Raw genomic sequence first — 23,322 nt, forward strand, 5'->3', positions numbered from 1 at the left:
GTACTTAAAACTGTTCACTCTCTCAACCAGTGCCCCGTCGATGCTGAGGGAGGGGGCTGTAGTCCCTGACCGGGCTGACCCCCGACCTCCTAAAGTCCACAATCATCTCCTTTGTTTTGCTGACGTTCAGGGAGAGGCTGTTCTCTTCACACCATCCCGCTAGGACCTTGACCTCTTCCAGGTAGGGGTGGGCGATATATCGAGTATACTCGATGTATCGCGGATTGTTCTACCCGAGATGTAGTACTGTACTATATCGCGAACATCGAGTATTAGTTTATATGGCGCCGCCCGCGGCCGAGAAACACTCGCAGTGCTTTCCTCGAGAAGGGACGGCGGAGCTATAGGCTAACGTTAGTGTAGTCAGGGATGTACAGTGCAATATAATGTTGCGGTTGTAATTTCATTAGACAGACCAGCGCGGACCTTTAATAACATGCAATTTAATTGACACAAGCAATGAGCTAACGGTAGCTGCTAACCAAGGTATCCATTAGGATTATGCTAAGCTAACTAGCGATAGCTGCTAACCCTGGAAAATGGTCAAAGCGGACTCCACAAGACTAGTTCCATTCGTGAGGAAAGGGGGTGGGTTATATTGACAACGCTTGACAACAGAAGTTTAAACATAACTTCATATTTATTGGTTATTCGTTTCTGTATATCATCCAATTTCCATCTCCGTGTGTCTCCATCTCCATCTCTTCCTGTTTACATTCGAGTGTGACGTCATCACCTACGGCAGCTTAGACGATCAAAGCGCGAACCTAGAACAAAACCCGAGGGGGGGGGGGGCTGGCTCTCTTGTTTATTCTCGCCCCCTCTCTCTCTCTCTCTCGCTCTACATTCAACGATTTAAAGTAGCCAAACGTTACAGACAGTATAAATACTAACTGGATAGTTGATGATATAAACATTTAATTTCATTATCTGAAATATTCTAAAATCATTAAGTCTGCTATAAGCCATTATACCTTTGTGTGTGATTATTATTTTCTCACAGTAGTGTGTATATATATATATACATATATGTGTGTGTTTGGCTAAAGTGGATAGAAAACAGTACTGTGCAAAAAAAAAGGCACCCAAGAGTTTTTATATAAATAGTCTTAGATGTAAATAATTTTTTTTATTAGTGAGTCAGTAGACTACTCTTAGTACATTTCCATTAAATAATTTTTTAAAGCATCTTCATGGTTTAATAATGCAAACATATGTTGCAGGGACTTATTATAATCATCATATTGGTGTGACTGTATGCATCAAAGGGTTAAATCAAGCATTTTTAAGTGCTTTAGAGGAAATGTCAAAATACGATATATATCGCGATATGGCAAAAAAATATCGCGATATCATTTAGAGGCCATATCGCCCAGCCCTACTTCCAGGTAGGCCCTCTCGTCGTTTGCAGAGATCAGGCCCACCACTACTGTGTCGTCAGCAAATTTGATGATTGTGTTGTTGTTCCGCTGTGCCACACAGTCATGTGTGTACAGGGAGTAGAGGAGGGGACTCAGAACACAGCCCTGGGGGGCCCCTATGTTGAGGGTGATGGATGAGGAGGTGCAGTTGCCTGCTCTCACCACCTGGGGTCTGCCCGTCAGGAAGTCCAAGACCCACTGGCAGAGGTCATAGTTCAAGCCCAGGTCCCTGAGCTTGGCTATGAGTTTGGAGGAGACTATGGTATTGAATGCTGAGCTGTAGTCGATGAACAGCATTCTCACTATTGACTTGGAACCGACAATGGGATTCTTCAACACCAGGAATTCCAAGTGAGCAGCCTAAATTCTTCCAAGAAATGTCAATACTGAAGCTAAAAGGTGTCACGTTACGTTATGGTAAATGGCTGCTTTCTTTATATAGCGCTTTTATCCAAAGCGCTTTAGAATTTGTTACTCACATTTGACCAATTCACTCACACATTCACTCACCGACAGCGGAGGCAACCATGCAAGGTGCCAACCTGCTCATCGGGAGCAAAAGGGGAAAAGTGTCTTGCTCAAGGACACATCGACATGCTGCCAGGGAATCGAACCGGAAACCTCCGGATTGCCAGATTGCTCTACCTCCCGAGCCACTGTCACCCGTTATATTGGACCATGATAGGTTTGATCTATTAGTGACTGTGACATCACACATTAAACTCAGATTTCAGGGAAGTACAGAGAAGCTCTCCCTCTCCAGGGGAAGAATGTGAAAAAGGCGCTCTGGTGACAAGTTATGCACGAATAAATCTGTATAGTAGGGGTGTAACGGTACACAGAAGCCACGGTTCGGTACGTACCTCGGTTTTGGGGTTATAATAATTATTAAATATAATTCTCTTTTTTTCTTTGATCTCTCCTTCTCCGATTTTTCTCTGTTTTCTCCCCGTCCCAATTTTAGTCGTTGTGCTAATTCCCCCCCCCCCCCCCCCCCTCCCCTACCTGGTTGTTGTGCGCATGTTCTCCTACTGGTCGGTACAAGGGAACCCTGAAGTATCAGCACGCTTCCTCCAACATGTGCGGCGACAGCCAGTGGCTCTCTTCTCACCTGGCAGCGAGGGCTCTCATTGGTGAAGTGTAACGCGTGGGAGGTCACGCTGCCTTCCTCAAGTCCTGCCTCCGCTGAGCAAGCGTCCAGACCTGACCTGTAGGCGTCGCTGTCCACAACGCCAGTTTCCCGCCAGTTTCCCACCCTCGGCAGCAGCGGCACCTGTGTGTGTGTGTGTGTGTGTGAGTGTGAGTGTGTGTGTGTGTGTGTGTGTGGGAGGGGAAGAGAGGAGAGAGCACAGCACAGCCCACTCAGGCAGAGACACCGAGGCAGGAGAGATATAGACAACGGCCAACAAGATTAGTTTGCGACGTTTAAATTCCTCAAAAAAAAAACTCCATCATTTCTCGAGTACCGATAGCAGTACCGATGACGTCGGAGCTTATAAATACTAAAAAAAAAATAAATAAAAAAAAAGTATCAAAAAAAAAAATATATATATATATATATATACACTTTAAAAAAAAATATTATAATACAATAAATATCGGTTATCGGTATCGGTTATCGGCTTGAGGAGCATAAAGTTATCGGTATCGATATCAAAAAATCAATATCATGCATCCCTAATAGTAATAGCGATCAGCCCAAGCCAAGGCCAAATCGCCCAACACCGAACCAGCTGGAGAGATTTCATGAATGACCTATGCTCCCCAAAGAGCAAAAGGGTTTAAGTCAAGTCCAAGCCAAGGCAATGCTAACTTCGGGAGTCGAGACCGCAAATATAATTATCTTTGATTAAGTTATACTTAGTTCCACCTAGGCTTGTCACGGCAGTCATTCTGTGTTCAGGCATCCACTGAGTAAATTAATTGCCTACCGGCCCCACACCCACTGGTGTATGCTTTCTAAGTTTCAGTTTCACTTCTAGAGTAGATTTAACTTGACGTGAAGCAGAGAAAGAAGACTCTTAGATGAGATGCCATGTTACACAACAATCTAGAGAAGAGATGCCATGTTTCACAACAATGGAAGAGGATTTAGCAATATTTTGGATTCAAAACACTGCAGCAACTCGACTGGAGAGGAACTCAGCAAAAAGGGGTGAATTTGAATATAATTCTGCACGCAAAAAAAAGGTCTGCACGTGCGTTCCATTAGGGGTTAGCCGTTAGCGTACCGTTGCATTCGTTCGGTACACAGCGCGTACTGAACCAAAGGTCCGGTACTGAAATGGTTCGGTACGCGGATACGTGTACCATTACACCCTATAGTAAAAGTCATGCTTCCAAGAGGAATTAGGCCAACCATAAAAAATACTTTTTTGAGCAGAGGGGACCTTTAAGTTTCTGGCCATAGTCTAACTAGAGAGGACCTTTAAGTTCCTGGCCATAGTCCAACTAGGACTAGGCTTTCTAGGAATTGACCTGAAACAGTAGTTTAAACATATTGTCCAATTAATGGCTCATCAGTGGATTAAAAAGGAACTTTGTCATTTTGTTATGAGGATGTAGCTAGAAACAGCTCTCTGTGTCAAGACATGTCAAATCAAATGACTTCTCATTATGATTAGTCAAAGCTCAAAGGTTCACTGGTCTATAGGTCAGTGGTCATATTATAGGTCATGGGTCAATGGTTCCCAAGTGAGGTCCCTGGGACCCCCCTGGGTCCAGAGACTCCAGAGGGTCCAATGAAAATAAGGAATATCATAGTTTAATTTGACTATACTTATTTAATTTACAATGAGATGATGTGAAAGATTGGCTATTCTGATCACTGTTCTTGCATACAAAAAGTATGCAGTTCTGTAATACTATCTTGCTTGCACCAAATCAAATGTTTTCACATGGGGATTCCTCTGACAAAATCTAGCCAAATCTATCTCGTTTGTGGCCTGGTGTGTGCAGCAGTGGAAGACGTACGCAGTTTCTTTACTTAAGTAAAATTTTTAATATGCAGACAAAATAGTAAACGTAGAAAAACCCTGATAAAATAGTATGATAGTCATTTAAAGGTCCTCCATTCAAAATTCTATACTTGAGTAAAAGTAGAAAAGTATTTCACATTGAATATACTTAAGTATCAAATGTAAAAGTATAGGCTACATTATATGAGATGTTAATGTTGTAGGTGGTCCTGCTATCAAATCACATCATCTTGAAGTTGGCAGGCTTACAATTTGAAAGTATACCGGTAGGTTGAACTGGTATACTGGTAGAAATCCATGCCAAGGTAGAGATCCGACTCTACCGGAGGCTACTTTTAGGCTCTTTTGAAAGTAAAAATACTTTTTCACACTTACAAATGTAACACAGGGCTCCAGAGTGCACCTATCTGGTCGCATTTTGTGACCAATTTTGGAGTCAATGCGACCCGAAATTATAACTAGGTGCACCAGTGCGCCTTGCAATTAAGTCCCTGCTTTTTCTTTTTTCACGTCGTTTCTATGTGCAGTGAAAACTCCACAAGCAACACGTCCAATGCGTCTAACACACTTTGCATCCTTGATTGCATTTCCAGGTGACCTGCCATGCAAAGATTTTAGTTTCTCAGAGGGCAGGGCTGCACGATTTTTGGTGAATGAGTGCGATAGCGATTATTGTGGACAATATTGAGATTGCGATATAATAAATAAATAAATAAATAAATAAATGGTGTCATGTCATGAGTCTACTTACTTGGTTATTTCCTCCCGGGTGGCTGGTGACATGTTTGTTTACATTGCTGAATGTCATGCACCACAGGGAGAATATGACCAGACATCCCCCTCTCATTTCACAAAGTTTTCAACCAAGCTGTATGCAGTGATGAATGGTCTTTCCCAGCAGAACAAGTTGCTCAACATTACACAGGTCGAGCTATGCCAGCTTTGCTTGCTAACAAAAAAGGTTAAAAGGCCTGGGTGCAATTTCGCGCAAATCAAGATTAGCCAATCAACAATCAATCATTTTGTACTACTCTAAACATTGAAAGCCATGGTGTTCTCTGTGATTGAGAAGGGTGTGTGTGTGTGTGGGGCTCTTCTGAACTCTAGGTCAGCCGCATGGAGTAATATAGCAGTGTTGATAAGAAGGAGCCATATCTGCCAACAAAGATGTTGTTTCAACAAATGTATTCACAAAATGGATTACGATCCAAACGTTATTGAAGACTCCTGTGACCAGTAAGTAAATTTGCAGTGAAAACTCCACTGTCCAGTGTCCACTGGAGCGACACGTCCAATGTGTCTAACATGCTTTGCATCCTTGATCAGCGCAATCAATATGCATTATATTTTGCGCACATAACCTAGCAAATGGTTAAGAAAAGTTGCTACGTTATGTGCACAAATATAATGCATATATACAGCTCTTTACATGGATTTGGACATTTAATGCGAGAAGTTGCTGGGCTTTCACTCGCATGCATTCAGCACACATATGCATTCATTTAATAAAAATTGCAGCCTTTTTTGCAGTTATATAATTGCACAGGCCGACATCGCGATAGTAATTGCGATTAGATTAATGGTGCAGCACTATATAAGGAGGGTTGATGCGGTCGTGCAAGAAGAGACGGGGAACACATTGGTCCTCGCATGTCCTCTTCACAACAAAACGACAGGGTCAAGGTTGAAAATGTAACCAATGTGGACACACTGACAGTCTACTGTGAGTGAGTGTCATTCACCAGTGTAACAGCAGCACTGAGGCATTCTATACTAATAAGTTTCACAGTGAGCGTCTCCCTTCTAACCAATCAGAGCTAAAAATGTGTTTTGTTGGAAAAAGCACTTTTAGTGGTTGAATCTAGGCCTACATAGTCTCCTCATTCAACACAGTCCAGCAATGAGGACCATGAAGACTAACCACTACATACTCACAAAATGTCATGCTTATTCAGAAGAAATTGCCTTTGTTTCTCCGATAGGTTAGAAGGGGGAGCCTTGTGGTGAAACCGATGGAATATCTCTGTGCTGCCAACATGTCAACGTTAAGATGTTTTTTTTTTTTAACTTATATTTTTATTTGCATTTTTGATTTACAAACATCTCAGACAATACAATTAAACAGACAGAAACAATAAAGAAAAAATTATAACATCCAAAAGAATAGTGATGCACCGATGTGAAAATGGTGGCCGATACCGATAACCGACATTAATATTGCTGTTCTGGCCGGCACCGACATCCACCGATGTCGACATCTCTGCACAGAAAACACTTTTTTATGATAATCAAACAAAGAGCTACTTTCCAAAACGCATACTTTTTTTTTACTTTTGTAACTTATTTTCAGAAATTACTGATATTTTGAAACAATTTAAGGCCAAAACATGTAAAAAGAAAAAATAATATTACATTTAAAAAAAAAAAAAAAAATTATATCGGCCCATTTCGGCCCTATCTTGATATTTCAACGGTCAATTCTATCTTTACCTTGTTTATTTACATTTCAATTTATTTTATAGTTCCCTTGTTCCCTTTTCATTCTTTTTTTTTAAACAATATGTTTATAGGTATTTTCTTTCTTTTTTCAGTTTAACAGCATCAGTTCAACAACCATACAAAAGGAAATGCTGCCAACTGCCCCCCCCCCCCCTCCCCGAGTTACAGAAAAATAGATGCATACTAACCCCCCCCCCCCCTGAAAAAAAAAATCTGCCAGACCCCCCCTCCCTCCCCCCAGACTAGGACCTCGACAAATTCAGTTTTTTCTTTTTTTTTACACATTTTGAGAGTTTTGTAAACCCAGTTACACCCGTCTAACAGGTGCCCATACTTCTACACCAAACAAATAAATGTCTACCATTACATCTTTTCTCTTCAAAGAGCAACTAATAACATTTACAGTATCATTCATTGCAATATATACCCTTCAGAAAGACAAAAGGGAGCTTCAATAATAGCCTATATCATCAACCTACTATGTAATCTGTTCTAAGTATTGCCTAAACCCAGCCCAGCATTTATCAAAGAGACGTGGTTTTTTCTTAAGATTGAACATTATTTTCTCTGATGCCATGTACGAAGAGATTTCACTAAGCCACATAGACATGGGGGGGGATTCAGCACTTTTCCACAGCATGGCAATACACTTGTTCCCTGCAATCATGGCCAATTTAATGATCCGCACCTTGCCTCTCTTATCTGGAGAAATGTCAGACATGTCTCCTAATAATGCTAATTTAGGTGTACATGGGATCTCAAGGCCTGTGACCTCTTCGAGAGTCTCCCAAATTGAGCCCCAGTAAGGTCTCAGTTTGTTACATTCCCAGAACATGTGGAGCAGGCTACCTGTTTCCGTTGAGCACCTAGGGCAAAGGTCAGAGATAGCCTCATTCATCCTGTGAAGTCTTTCCGGCGTAAAATAGGTTCTATGGAGAATATTAAATTGCATAAGTTTATGTCGAGTGTTATATGAAAAAGATAGTGCAGACTCACATAGTGATTCCCATTCATCTTCATCAAAGGTACAGTCCAGGTCCCGCTCCCATTTGTTCTTGGCATTTAGGGGTATAATTTCTGTACTGGTCAGGATTCTATCATATGTTAATGATAGGATGCCTCTAGTGTGAATAACTCCTTTTAGAATATCATCTATGAGGAGGGGTTTTGGAAGAGTGGCGTCTCCTCCCTGACCTGTACCTATGAAGTGTCTGACCTGTAGGTATTTAAAGAAATTAGTAGTTGGAAGGTGGAAGGCGGCACGTAACTGTTCAAAGGACATAAGTATGTTATTATCAAATAGGTCCCCAAAAGTTTTAATTCCCTGAGTGTACCACTTCTTGGTGATGCCATCTCTAAGTGATTCTGGCAAAGCTGGATTGTTGTGGAAGGGAGTCTTCCTGTGAAATGCAATAAAGCTACCAAGATGTGTCTGAATCTCAAACCATGTTCTTGCTGTGTGTTTAATAAATGGGTTATCTGAACAATTCTTCAGGGTGTGGTACTTCCTGATAAAAGGAATTCCGGCCAGCGGTACGTCCATCATATGGCATTGTTCTATTTGTCTCCAGGCAGGGGAATTAGTCGACTCATTCTGCCAAATCCACAGAGCCCTTGTCTGTGCAGCCCAGTAATAGCGTTGGAAGTCCGGGAGTTTCAGTCCACCACACTGGGGGGAATTATATAGGTTTAATTTTTTAATTTTAATTCTAGGGACCTTCCTTCTCCATATGAATGCAGATATTATCCTTTGTAATTTCTTGAAGAAGTTCTTATGTATAGATATAGGGAGGGTTTGAAAAAGATAGAGAAATTTAGGTAGGATGTTCATCTTAATGCAGTTCACACGTCCGATTAGCGAGAGAGGCAGCTGCATCCATCTATCTAGGTCCTTCTCCACCTTTTTAAGTAGTGGGTCATGATTTAGTAAGAAAATTGTATCTATTTGGTTCGGGATTTTTAAACCCAAATATGTTACAAATTGTGAGTTCCACTGGAAGGGGAAATTGGACCTTGGCATTTTTTCGGCTAGTGAGTTAAGTGGCATGGCCACGCTTTTTTGTGCATTAATCTTGTAGCCTGAGATTACATTATACTTTGACAGTGTTTCCATAAGGGCAGGCATGGATGAGTCGAGATTGGTTAGAAACAGGACTATGTCGTCCGCGTATAAAGAGATGACATGGCTCTCAGGACCCACCTTGATCCCACTAATAGCTTTATGTGACCTTATTGCTATAGCCAGGGGTTCGATTACCAGCGCAAAAAGTGTCGGGGAAAGAGGGCAACCCTGCCTAGTACCGCGCCTTAGAGGGAAAGAAGGTGAAATCTCTGAGTTGGTCTGTATCCTGGCTGTAGGGTTAAGGTACAGCATATGGATCATTCTTAGCATATTTGGGCCAAAGTTCATTTTTTGTAGAACAGCGAAGAGAAAGTGCCACTCTACTCTGTCAAATGCCTTCTCCGCGTCCAACGAGATCGCTATGACTGGGTCTTCTATGGATTTGGCACAATGCGTCATGTTAAGAAATCTTCTCACGTTGTCTATTAATGAGCGATTTTGTATGAAACCGGTCTGGTCCGTATTAATAAGTGAGGAGGTTACTCTCTCAAGTCGAGTGGCTATGATTTTAGTAAATATTTTATATTCGTTGGAAAGGATCGAAATTGGTCTGTACGACCCGCATAAGGTAGGGTCCTTCCCTGGTTTTGGCAGGACTATAATAAGAGCTTGCTCAAGGGTATCAGGTAGTTGGTCATTCTCAATAGAGTAGTTGAACATTTCTAGGAGAGGGTCTATCAATTTGCTAATAAATGCCTTGTAGAAGTCTATGGAGAAGCCATCCGGCCCTGGAGCTTTCCCTGGCGTCAGTTTTGATAAGGCATCTAGTATTTCTTGCTTAGTTATCGCCTCGTCCAGGACCCCCCTTGTGCCTTTTGTTATCGTAGGTATGTCTAGGTTGTCCAAGAACTCACACATCTCCTGTCTCTTCTCCCCCTGCGAGGAGTAGAGAGACTTGTAGAAGTCTGAGAAGGCCCGATTTATGAGCAGTGGGTTCCGGGTCAACTCCCCTTTGTCGCTTACCCTAATGGCCGGAATACACCTAGCGGCATCCTCCCTTCTAATTTGCCACGCTAGTAGTTTCCCTGCCTTGTCACCCTGCTCATAGTAGCGATGTTTCAACCTTGACATAGCGTTTTCTACCTCTCGCGAGGTGATAGTGTTATATTCTGCCTTTTTTGCCGTTATCTGAACCAATAAGGTCTGTGATTGTAATAGGGAGTGTTGATTTTCAAGCGCTTTTATATCAGACTCTAGTGAGCGTAATTTGGTTTGATATTGTTTCTTTTTCCAGGAAGAGTAACTAATAATGTAGCCTCTTATGTAAGCTTTAAGGGTCTCCCAGACTATAGCTGGTGAGGCCGAGCCCCTATTACTCAATAAATACCAGTCCAACTGTTTGTTAATTAATTTGACAAAATCCTCATCGTTATTTAGAAAATTAGGAAACCTCCAGCGTTTGGAGTTTGTGTGAGAGTCGCTTAAGGCTATTTTAGTCAAAAGGGGGGCGTGGTCTGAGTGTGTCATGGCTAAGTATTCGCAGGACGAAACAAGATGGAGTTTTGCTGTATGTATAAAGAACGTATCAATCCTAGAGTAGCTGTTGTGCATGTGTGAGTAGAAGCTGTATTCCCTTTGAGATGCATGCCCCTCCCGCCATGTATCCAACAAATTAAGATCCATAAGTTCTTTTTTAAGAGCCTTGGCCGCTGAGGTCAAAGGTTTAGGGGTAGGGGAGGATCTGTCCATAGCAGGGTCTAATACCAGGTTAAAGTCACCACCAATTATAAGTTCTGAAGGGGCGCATGTCACTTTAAGAAAAAGGTTCACATAGAAGTTAGGGTCATCGTGGTTCGGACCATATACATTCAGCATAGTGACCAGTTGGTCTCCCATATATCCCCTGACTAAAATATATCTTCCCCCTTTATCCTTTTCAACTAGGTTCGGTTGGAAGGGGATCCCTCTTCTTACCAGAATAGCCACCCCCCTTGCTGACGATGTGAATGAGGAGAAAAATATTTGCCCTTGCCATTGTTTCCCCAGTTTACTGTGCTCTGCGTCATCCAAGTGAGACTCTTGCAGGAAGGCCACGTCTATTTGATGTCTTCTGATGAAGCTAAGCACTTTACGGCGTTTAACTTGCCGGTTAAGACCATTAATATTCCAACTCAGAAACGAGTATGTCATTCACCCATGTGGTTGGTATAGCTGTTTAGTAGGACACTGGGATACCTGAAAACATGGTATACAATACCTAGATGTGTAAACATTATAAACCAATTCACAAAAACAGTCCTGTCTGAACCCCTCCCTTTTCCCCTTAATGCCCCCCCCCCCCCCCCCCCCCTTCCCAAAAAAATAAAAAATAAAATCCCCCTGGCCTATAAATCCTCCCGTAATCTTGCGTAGTACCATACCCTATCCTACCAAGCGGAGCCGGGCTCCCTACCAGGTTTAGGTTAAGTAATTAAAGGTGTGGGTACGAACATCTCCTTTAAGCATTTCAAAACATGTATATATATATATACACACCCTTCTTTTTTTTTAATATCTTTTTTTTTCAGGGGTAATATCAACGCTTAAAATGCATAAATGTAATGTGCACACATGTATGAATAAACATGTACACCTACATATACCCATTAGCACATAACCGTCTTGAAATTAAACTTAGTAATATGAACTCACAACAAAAGGTCCCGTGAGGCTTAACAACATCTCAAGTCCAGTGTCGCCAGTAACGACATGTATTACCCGGCGGTTAACATTTCAAAAAGTAATTAGAGTATGAGGCTTATTGCCTGGTATGTGTCTTTATTTACCGCTCCTTTATGGTCGAGTGACGACCGCTGGATCACTTCAGCATAGCCGGGTGGTGCTTACTCAGATACGTCTCTGCCGACCCCGGAGAAGTAAAAGTACGTCTGCCCTCCGGTAGCTCCACGCTCAAGTTAGTGGGATGGAGCAGCTTGAAGGATACGTTGTTCTCGTGTAGCTTCTTCTTCAACGGCATGAAGGCTTTTCTCTTCTTGTAGAGGGCCGTGGACATATCCTTGAAGATCTTGATAGTAGAATTACCGTATGCCAGTGATTTCTTTTTCCACGCCGCGTCCAGGATTCTCGTCACATCGGTGAAACGGAGTAGCTGGATCACTATGGCTCGGGGGAGGCTGCCTTCTTCGGGACGGCGTTGGAGCGTACGGTGAGCCCGCTCTATCTCAATGGTTTGCCCGGTGTCCAGCTCCAGTATTTTGGGGAGCCATTCCTGTAGGAAATCGATAGAGCTTTTCCCCTCCACACCTTCTGGGAATCCCACCAGTCGCAGATTCTTTCTTCTCCCTCTGTTTTCCAATTCGTCCAGCTTTTCCCTCAGACCGCAGATCTCCTCCTCTGTGTCTTTCCTATGATCGCTGAGGTCTTGTTGTAGGTAGTCGAGGCTATCACCGAAGCTAGCTTGCACTCCCTCCATTTCCTTAACACGTTGCCCCAGTGCCTGGTTGTCACTGATAAGTCTTTCCACCGAGATGCTTAGAGAGTTCATCTTAAGTTCCATCATGGCTTGAATTCTATCGAATACTTTCTCCAGTTCCCCAGTAAACCATATCGGCGGTGTTTCATCGTTAGCTTCGACGTTAGCTGCATTAGCTTCCCCGTTAGCCGGTGCGTTAGCTCCTTGCGGTCTCACAAGCACTATTGCTAACGTGGGCGATGTCACCGTCTTCCTGCTCGGTTCGGTCCTTTTGGGTGGCATTTCTTTGTTGGTTATGTGCTTAATAAGCGTGGGTTAACATAAACTGAAGTTAGGCGGAGTATGTTCGATACATCAGGTTTTTCAGGATTTTTGTGTAGGAGCCCGTTCCACTATGTCCTTCCTCTACGCCGCCATCTTAAGATGTTTTTGAGCAAAATTCAAACAAAAGTAGCACACATTAAAGGGGGAACTAAAAATCACTAAAGATATTAGTGATTATGAGCAACTCTCTTTCTCTCCCAAATCCAAAAACTAGAGCGCTATAAAACTCAAACTTGTGATGTCATAAAGTATAAGTCTGGAGATGCTCAGAGCCTCAGACAATTAATTGGGAAAGATTGTATAGGTGACACTGAAGAGGACCCAGGAGAATGTTCACACACACTTCATAGGTACATTCTCTGTTTCAGATAATAAAGCTTAGTTACTATATGTAGCAGCCTGAATATTCTACAAAGTATTCAGTAGTGCTAACTAACTGTTATTTTCTCTGTGTGTGTATAACGTGTGATTTACAGTGTTCCTTTGGATAGACTAACAGTGTTCCTTTGGATAGCTCGCCCAGTCTAACGACGAAGTGAGGTGCTACTCCTCTCCAGATGCAGTATGGATTACTAGCAATAACATTGAGCCTTTGTTTCCCTTTCTGGAGCGGTCTTTGCGTGGGACCGGTGGAGGTTGCCAGCAGGGGGCGGAGTGCAGTGGTGGCAGGTGGAGCAGTGGAGAGAAGCAAGCGACGAGGAAGAGGTGAATCACCTGGAGGTGAGGGGAACAGGAAGCTCTCTTCGACATTGGACTTGGCCGTGAACGGTCGCAGCCACAACGGGAGGTGCTTTGGAATAATAGCCCCGTTGAAGAAGTCAGTGAAGGGGAGCCCCGCCGGAGCGAGCGACGGGTGATGAGACATACTTGCTAGTGACGGGTTATCCTAGAAGTATCCGTGATAGTGTGTGAGTAAGAGAAACCGAACCCAAGGACTAACGCCTAAGCTAACGAGACTAACGTCTAACGTTATCGGGTTATAGTAGTTACTGTGTGCGGTATATTAGCATGCCGCTAACTGCTCCGTCTGACTTGAGTAGACTACCGGGCGCGAGGCGCTGAAGAGACCGGTGGTGTAGCCAGCCACGTTAACAGTATAACCGAATAGCAGGAGGGTGCGCCGAGACCCAAAGCTTAGCTGTGTTTAACACTTTCACTGCCACACACGAGATATCTCGGGTTTCCGATAGTTATGTTGAATTTTTTTTTTTTTTTTGGGATCTGAAATCATATTGCATCACGCGAGCCTACCCGAGTATTACCGAGCGCCGCCGGTGATCAGATGTGGAAAAAAGCGCCCCCTATCGTCTCCCAGATGACATAAGGGATTTTGGAATGGACTCAATGAAAATGGATGGGGGAAAAAATCCTGTACTCTACATTTTCCAGTCCACTGATGCAGCCGGGGTTACCACAGTTCATTCTGGAGCCTCTCAGCCCCACGGAATTATGTACTGCACTGTATACACATGTTGGATCCATACACTTATCGATTTTTTTCGAATGGTGATCAGGAATTGGAATATACCAGTTGGATACCATCTGATGTCAGGTAAGGAATCTATGTTATCAGTGTTAGGATAATCAGACTAATTTTGATGGAAGATATAGGCTGTTTTGTGAAATGGGCTCTTTCGGTTTCACTGTAAAAGTCCAAGAGGAAATGAACACGGCGATTATCCGTGCGCGGCTCGAATGTGCTTGCGTGCACGTATAATATTGATCATCTAGCGTTTATTTGAAAACGATTCATAAATAGGCAGACGAATATCAACGTTCTGGAATATTCCAGTAAAAGACGATTATCATAGAATGGTCTAGAATGAACTGTTTTTTACCTCAAACCTTTCTAAATGCTCTCAAACGGAAATGAAGCGATAAAAAACCAATCTGCCTTGACAGCACTGACTGGAAAAGGATTCTTTGATAAGCGACGGGCAGATTAGACATAATTTAAAACATAGATTAGGCGATATTAAGCGTAACATTGGCGCCGATGGTGGCATTGAAGCGCTACCTCTGGCGCCACGTGGCATTCAAAGTGTTAAGGTAGCACCAAGTATTAGCTCGCGCGACGGAAGCAAGTCAGCAACAGCAGCGGTGGACGGTAACCAGACGGTACAGAGGACGCCTCTTCCCACCAGCAGAGGACGCCATACTGCACGCTCTGCCCGCTAACCACTGCCTGCTGTTCGCCCAACCTGCTGGCTGTGCTCGCGGATTGCAGACGCCATCTTGTCATCCGGACTAGCGGTGACAAGAGTGGGTCCGCCATCTTGGCTAAGTACTAACAGTACCACGTGTGTATCAACAGCAACGTCCATTGAAGTGAACGCTAATCACCAGTGTCTAAGGGGTACCCCAAACAATTTAAGCCGGCTTAGGTTAGGTTTTGTTTGGTAACGTGGGCCCACATTTATTGGTTATTTTTGTTATTGATTTATTGACTGTTTGATTCTGAGACTCCCAAAGTGTTTACGTTCTATGCCTGGGTTCCCCCAGTACAAGCGGGGTGGTTTTAATGTATTGAGCACTCGGTGCCTATGGTGGGAAGAGCTTCCCCTACATTAGTTACAAGAGCACCCGGTGCCATATGATTAGACATTAACTTTGTAATGTATAATCTGCCCAGGCTTCACTAAACATAGTTTTAACTGGGATCATTGTGTGCGTCTCTTTCTTTGAGTTCCATTTGCTATTTTATTCTCTGGGTAAATATTGTGACGGCATAATTATTTAACCCTTAGTTACACCCCATTTACAGAATAGCATTTGAAGGGTCTATACAGGTGGTCAAGGGAAGCCCAATAATACTATTGAACTGACAGTCACTGGGTGTGGGAGGGCTGTCGGAGGTACTGAGGGAGTGAGGGTGTGTGGGGAGCTACTGCTGACCGCCTTGGAAGGCGAGGGAGACCAGAGTACCAGTCCCCAGGTTAGTAATTCCTGGGCCCCATCCACTCCAGCTGCAAGGAGGCGATCCTCTCTACGCCGCCCCCATACCTCAAATGGATCAGTCATCAGCTCTATTTTCATTCAATCTTTCAAAATGTTCTTATGTACCCCAGTTGCTATTGCATGTACTTATGCGTTTCATTACACGTATGTACATGCTTACCAACTGTTTCGCCTGTTTTATAGCAACACTACTATTGCTAGGTTTTTTGTGAGTTTTTCCTTACCTTTGCGTGGGGTATGTCTGGGAGTCTTGCATTCATTTATTTATTTTACATTTTATTTTGGATTTCATGGTGTTTTTGTTTTGTTCTTGATTCATTGTGATGTTTCTTCTGGTTTAAACAAGACGTGTCCGGCCCATGGGGACATTACCGTGTGTTGTCGGGCCTTACAAATACATTTGATTCGATTCTGTGGGTCCACAACATCAGTCTCCCATTCATTGTCAATGGAGCAGCAGCTGCCTGCAGCCCAGACTTTATACATGATGATGGCATCATACATTTGATTCTTACCTCTAAGGTTTCAATATTTTGGGGGAGAGTAGCTCATGTTCACAAATATATATATATATGTTTTATAAATCCGAGTGGTGTTTTTAGGCTAATCACTTTCCACCACTGGGTCTGATTGATTGATTGATTGAAAAGTTTATTAACAGATTGCAGAATGGGTACAGTACAGTACAGCTCAATACATACAATTGTTAAGGAGATGCAGACCAGAAAACGTTTGGGGAACCCCGTGCATTGTCTTCATGAAAGAGTACACTTTCAAACTGGTGTGAAATGATGCATGAACGAGTGCTGGCATTCTGGCACATGATCTATCACGTTTGGGGCAAGTTGGGCAACCAAGACGGGACACAGCAGCAGCAGCAGTGGCAGAAGGTGCAGATGGATCATGCGTAATTACGCAACTCGCCAAGACGCGAGAAGATAGGTGCGATCTTGTTATTAGTGGTGGGGTTTACAACAGAGTACTTCATAAATCAATGATCAAATGGATCCAACACAAGTTAATATTTAAATCGGAAGACACTTCGCATAAAACATACCTGATTTCCGAAGACTCCGATGGAGCAGGCGGTGGACACCTCCTCCGAGCCGAACCACACCGACGCGATCCGGGACGGCATGCCCAGGATGAACACCTGCGCGCAGGACGTGCAGAATTGACCCAGCATGGTGACCGGGAACAGGTCGGGCCGCACGCTGGCCACCTTGATCCACGTCCCGGCGCAGTTCAGCGCCGTGGCGACCAGCGCGATGACCCGCAGCCCCTTCTTGTCCAGCAGCCAGGTCACCGGGAATATGAAGGGGATGTACGTCAACATGTAGATCATGGACATCCAGTCTATGGTGAAGGAGTCCACGCCGTAGAAGCGCATGAAGATGTTGTTAATGATGCCGTACTGGATCCATTGGTACGAGTTGCACAGGGAGTAGGAGCTGAACAGCAGCACGATCATCCAGCGGCGCTTGTAGAGCCGGGTGGGCTGGAGCACAGTCAGCCCCGCTTTGCCGTTCATCTCGCGGGTGTGGGGCTCCAAGGGCTCCCCGTCATCAAACCCCATCATCTTCTGTTTCTCCAAATCGATCACATTTTCATTGACTTCGTCGTCGGGGAACGCGGGTTTTTCACTCGTGGTGTCCATGCTGGAGCAGCTTTTCCCGTTGTTGTTGTTGTTATCCAATGTGAATAGTAATAATGCCTGAACTGTGTGAGTTGAGTTAATGTAATCTAGTCCAGCCTTTTATTAATTAAACAGTTCACCAAATGACTGGACACAGCCTTTATCATTCACATATCAACAACGCCGCGACATAATACTAACGGGAGTATGAAGTTCTGACATTAAAACCAAAACAGTTGTTAAACTCCTCTTTCTGCGCGAACAGGAAACGGTTGAAAGTCCTAAACAAACTCCGCGCTAGTTCACAACATTATTCACAAACCAACTCCGGGCTAGTTCACATTCTTCACAAATCAACCGAGCGCTCCGACTTTAAACCCCGCACTTCAGTCCGAACTTCAGTCCTCCACGGATTTAGTGACCTGCTGCTAAATCTTTAGCCGGACAAAAACGTTGTCTAAAAAATAAAATATAAAGTATGGATGCTGGCATGCTGCGCCGCAGCTTCAAGTCGACGCGGCGTGAATCTTGTTCTCCATTCAAATGTTGCGGTGTTGCGTCGACACGCGGTGTAGAAGCCTCTCAACGCGACTTCTGTAGTTTAAACAAGGGCGGTGTAGGAGCCTCTCAACGCGACTTTTGTAGTTTAAACAAGGGCGGAGTTTGTCCCAACTTCTCATTTCTGTCTCTCTGCGGACTGTCTGCAAATAATGTGGTATATATCGATCAACGACTTACTACAGTTACTACCAGTAATGCAAATGTCGTGTAGGCTAAATGCATGCACATTTGTTTGACAGTTTGTTTCAACTTTATTTAACACAATTGTCCATAAAAAACATTCAATTCGTTTGGTTTGTCCACAAACACAATGTAATGTTAACACAATTATGAATAGGACACAGCATCCCAATAAAACAAACACTTTTTTTGAAACATTCATTCATAGCCAGTATGCCTACTCTTTGTACATTACTGTAGCTTTTTTTTCTTTTTTCTTAATATTGGTATACAGCACCACCTACAGGCACAACACAAATCAAACAGAGAACATACACTTGTTCCAGGGCCCATATCACAAAGCAGTATGATATATGAGATGATCTGGGGTTACCCTCTTAACTAACAGACTCAAAAGCTGATTCTAGACCAGTCATCCCACTCCGAGAAGCTTTGTGAATGTGGGACAGATACCCAGATGCTGTAACCCCACCCACCAAACCCCCTCCAATGTACAGTTTGTTCCCCTTCAAATGTATATATTTTTCTTTTAAGGTCTTTCTCTTGAACAGTACTGTATATTGCATATATGTCTTGTATGTCATAAATGTCTTGATGAAACAGTACTGTACGTATGTCATGTATGTCATAAATGTCTTGATGAATTGAAAAGGGGTCATCCCTATGTTCCCCGGGCTCTATGTTCCCCGGGCTCTATGTTCCCCTATTGATTGATTGAAAATTGTATTAATGTCCGCCTTGTTTCGAACTGGTTAAGCTTGGCGACTCTTTCGAAGTTGGTTAAGGTTAGAGTTTGGAATCAGGGCTGGTGGTCTATCGCCCTGCTCTAAAGATAAACTCTAAGCATAACCGACTATCTATCGCTACCGGGGAACATAGGACCCGGGGAACATAGACATGCTCCCATTGAAAATGGGGGACCCTGATGTAAATAAGACAAAAGTATTTTTCTAGTCTGCTGCATCTTAACAATTGTGTGTATTGAGCTGTACTGTGCTGTACCCATTCTGCAATCTGTTAATAAAGTGTTCAGTCAATCAATCAATCAACGATCAATCAATCAAATCAAGAAAATAGGTGAAGGCCTCTCTGGCTTCAGAACAACACAAGGGCCTTCGATGCAACCCATTCGTCGTTATTATCGCACCTTCTCAATCATTCATAATGTCTGAATAAGGAAAGAAACAAAATAACGCAATGAAATAAACACACACAAGGAGGATACAGTGTAAGCTGTTCTCAGATATGTGAAAGTAAGTGTGGAGTGTGGTTCAGAAAACACAGTCTGTCTTTTCGTTTTCACTGTGGCCGTGTATAGACTGCACGGCTCGGGCCCAGGTGTATAGACTGCACGGCTCGGGCCCAGGTGTATAGACTGCACGGCTCGGGCCCAGGTGTATAGACTGCACGGCTCGGGCCCAGGTGTATAGACTGCACGGCTCTGGCCCAGGTGTATTTCCTGTCAGTTATCGACAGCTATTAGCAAACACTGCAACAGGAAATACACCTGGGCCCATTGAGAATGTTAACGTCGTCAAGTTTTAAAAGGTCTAGGGTGAAATTCAAGATTAACCAATCAACAATCATTTTTTACTACTCTAATTAACATAGAAAGCCATGGTGTTCTGTATCATAGTCGGTTCCGCTCGGCGTCACTCATGCACTGTCCTCGCACACGTGCACGCGCACTGAATAAAGACCACAATGTACCTTTAATCCCAATATTTGTCTGACCACACCCCTATCAGCTCACCTACATAAGCAGGTGTGTGGTCACCTGCTCTCCTCCTTTCTCGCTTTCACCACAAGGAAGTGCCTCGGTAGTACCCCACTTGACGTGATGTAATGGTAGAGAAGAGTTGGAAAACAAGCGATACGTTGACATCATATCTTTATTTTCTCTCTCACTATATTCGAGAAAATACGGCGATATTGTCTTCGTACTGGAGTGTCTGGAAGATGATGATCATTCTAAAAATCCTCCATCGGTTTTCGTATTGGGAGTTCGCGCCGCTACATGCTTTCCAACTGCAATCCTTGCTGTGTGCTGGTTGCGGTAAAGGCACAGCTGGACTGTAGGACGCGCCGCTGTTGTGAGAAGCGGTGGGTTCCAGGTTTGGTGAGTTATGTTTTTGCTGGCGAGCTCCACTTGTCTGTTAGTGCTATGGGGGCTAGTTGACAATGTTTATGAAAACCGGCCCCAGACTAGGGTCTTTTGTTCAGCCTCTTAGGCGATGGCGGAAGACCTTGGTCTGAAGCCCATTATAATTAACTAGTGGGCCACGACCAATAACACTGGTGATCCCTGTGTTTTCTGGACGAGTGGATGTTTTCTCTGTCACCGTGAGGCCCCTTCTGTCATATACAAATGAGAGTATTCCCTCACAAGGAAATATGGGCATGGATGTTCATTAGCGGAAGATCTGTGTTCAAGTCAGCTACATCCCATGGGAATTGTGCTGGCCCCGCCGGGTGTTGGTAAAATCACCGTTGTAAAACTGTGTTAACATTTCGTTTCTCTTCTCTCTTAAACAGTGAGGAGGGTTTCGGAACGGCGGCCTGTCTGAGTGATTGTTATATCATTGTGTACGAGTTCAGGTGATAGCTGCTTAGCTTACGTGCTAGTGGTGGCCTACTGTTAGCCAGTCGGCTGTTAGCTGCGGCGCTAGCCTGTTGTGATCACTAGGCTAGGAAACGTTAGCTTGCGTGATAGTCGTGGCCTACCTAGGCTAGGCTAGGAAACGTTAGCTTGCTGCTATCGGCCGAGGCCCAGCGCGGGGTGGCTCCGGCCCCTCGCGCGCCGCCACGGTTCCCAACTCCCCTCTCCCTCACGGGGAGAGGCGGGGGGGATTCGAAGTCTCCCCTCTGGTCGCGTGCGCCGTTCGCTCGGCGTCTCGCGGGCAGGGGCGGTAGCGCCCGACGGTTAGAGCGGCCGTTAGCTTAATGCTACACTGTTGAACGTGCTTTGATTATAACATGTTTTAAACACTCTTGACTACGACGTCATCTTTGACAGAGGATGTTCGTCGAACCTGCCCTGAGCCAGGACGGCAACGACTGCGTCGACAAGGGGGACCATAGTGACGGGATGGAGCGGCGACGCTGCCCAGGTCGACACCACAGAACGGCTGTGTTTACTACGGTGCCTTGTTAGAGGCTGCAGTTTCGCTTGATCTGCGCTCAAGGTAGGCAAGGTCTGACCAGACCTTGAGCACTTCTTCTTGCTTTCCCTTCTAAATGTTTTGTAAATAACGATGTTTTCCAAAACGAGTGTTGCTGCACTACATTTAGGATACGATGCGAGTTATGTGTGAATTGTCTTGTCACTGGTATTTAGCTTCTCCATGAAAATCGGGTTGTTTGTTACAAATGTGAAAATGATCTGGTTTGTTGTGTTGAGAAACATCATGTGTGTTTATGTACTGTGTACTCACAACTAAGGGGGTTAAACTAACCTATAAAGCTATGCTTAGTGACATATGAGTAAAGAATGATTCTTTTCTCAGCCTGATTCTTTTCTCACAATGAACAGTGTGTTCACATATTAACAGGTTTACCTGTTCAACTGGCCGTATTAAGGGTAAAGTAGGAGGGTTGTGTTTTTCCCCCCGGTTCCCTGGGGACTTCTTCATCCTCTCAGACATGTTGTTACACTACATTGTGTCACTGTGTGGTAGGGATACGATGTAACCCTTAGCTTGATTGCTGAGGTTGTGCTAAAACAGCTTGAGAAACTTTATTTTCCTAAAAGAAAAGATTGTTTGGTCGCTTTTCGTGTGTGCTTAGCAAGGCCTGTGGCCGATACTAATCGAGAATTATGTATTCTCTCATTATGAAAAACGGCGTTCCTCTGTAGAGTGTTTTTGCCATTTTTTGTAGGTGATGATGGGTTGTGTGTGTCATGTGACCTACAACTGGGTTGGGCTGGCCACAGAAGCACATGTGTAAGTTTGGTACCGGGGCTCTTGGAGAGCCCTCTCTATTCTGTGTTTTTTCCTTAGTAAAAATCAGATGGCAGGTTAGCACATGCGCTGTGTGAAGCTGTTAGACGCTTCATGGAGCTGACTATGACTGTGTCATACTCTCTTTTTGTCATTACATCGTATCATGGGTGTGGGGTCGTAAAGGGGTGAACTGGTAACCTTTCCTCCCCCTTTTTTCTGTTGGTCAGGGGTAAACCCACCTGGCCTTCAAGGTTCCTGTCACGTTGCGTTTCGGCACGTTACAGGGTAGGGGGGGGGGGGGGTGGAGGGAGTTTCCTGGTCCCACGCCCTGGAATATTGGGCGTGTGCACCGCAGAAATTCCCCCGCCATAGAGTACGTCACCGTGCGCGTCTCTGTTGGTAGGACTTCCGTGTGCTGTTCAGGTCCATATGATGGATCTGTTTAGAATGGGGGGTGGTCAGGGCTCCTCCTCACGAAGCTCCTATTCGGGCCTTCTGTGAGTTGGGACTCTCCTTCCATGTGAGGGAGCCTCCTCAGAGTACAGAGCCTCCTCCTCAGATTGATAAGGTGAGTGGAACCTCAAGAAGGAGTCCTACTCTATTGTGTGTGTATTCGATTCAATTCGATTATTGAGTGTGTATGGGTTCAGTGCCTCCTCCCCAGAGAGCCCTAAAACCAAACTTTTACATGGCTCAAGGTGCAATATATTCTTTTCAATCTGTACAGCTCGCGTGGGAAGTCTCTCTGGGGATTTCCGTCTCCTCTCTATGGGAGGGTGGTGGAATGTAAAAATGTGAAAAAAATTTACCCCCGGCCGTGTAGACTGGGATACATACTGTTGGTGCTTCCTTCTTTTCTTTTAAAAAGAGTTGGAGTTAGGAAGTATCACACCCCTCTTGTCGTTCCCCTGGGCGCCTTGGGGATTCAATGACGGGTCTAAATAGCCTGTTCATTGATGTGGTTGTGTCCCGACGCACGCATAGTGCTAGCTCGGGCTGTTCTGTAATCAGGCGACTGACTGGCACGCCTTGGTTGCTTGGGGTTAAAACGGCGTTTTTATAAAGCAACTGGGATGGAGGTTTTTCCTCTTCCGACAACCTGTTTTGGTTGTCAACGGATTCTCGTTCATATCTGGGGGATGATGACGGAATGGATCTGAACGTATGTAGAGGGGTCTCACGCCCTGGGGGTGGGCCACCGGGCGCGGTTCGCCCCGAACGTCTGGGTGGCGCCTTCTTTTCATGTTTAAGATCAACACGCATATCTGCCCCTTCTCCTGGAGTAGG

At 44.3% G+C, this 23,322-nt stretch overlaps 1 protein-coding gene across 1 annotated transcript in view; it reads right to left on the minus strand.

The window, feature by feature from the left end:
• flvcr2b (FLVCR choline and putative heme transporter 2b) overlaps nt 1-17,874 on the minus strand; it is a 160,765-nt gene extending 142,891 nt beyond the window's left edge. The window contains exon 1 of the mRNA XM_084313820.1: nt 16,772-17,874. Coding sequence (XP_084169946.1) covers nt 16,772-17,371 — 600 coding nt within the window. The 5' untranslated portion in view covers nt 17,372-17,874. The remainder of the gene's footprint in view (nt 1-16,771) is intronic.
• Nucleotides 17,875-23,322: the final 5,448 nt, after the last annotated feature.

Source organism: Notolepis coatsorum (genome assembly GCF_963971535.1).
Source record: "Notolepis coatsorum genome assembly, chromosome: 5".
Lineage (NCBI taxonomy): Eukaryota > Metazoa > Chordata > Actinopteri > Aulopiformes > Paralepididae > Notolepis > Notolepis coatsorum.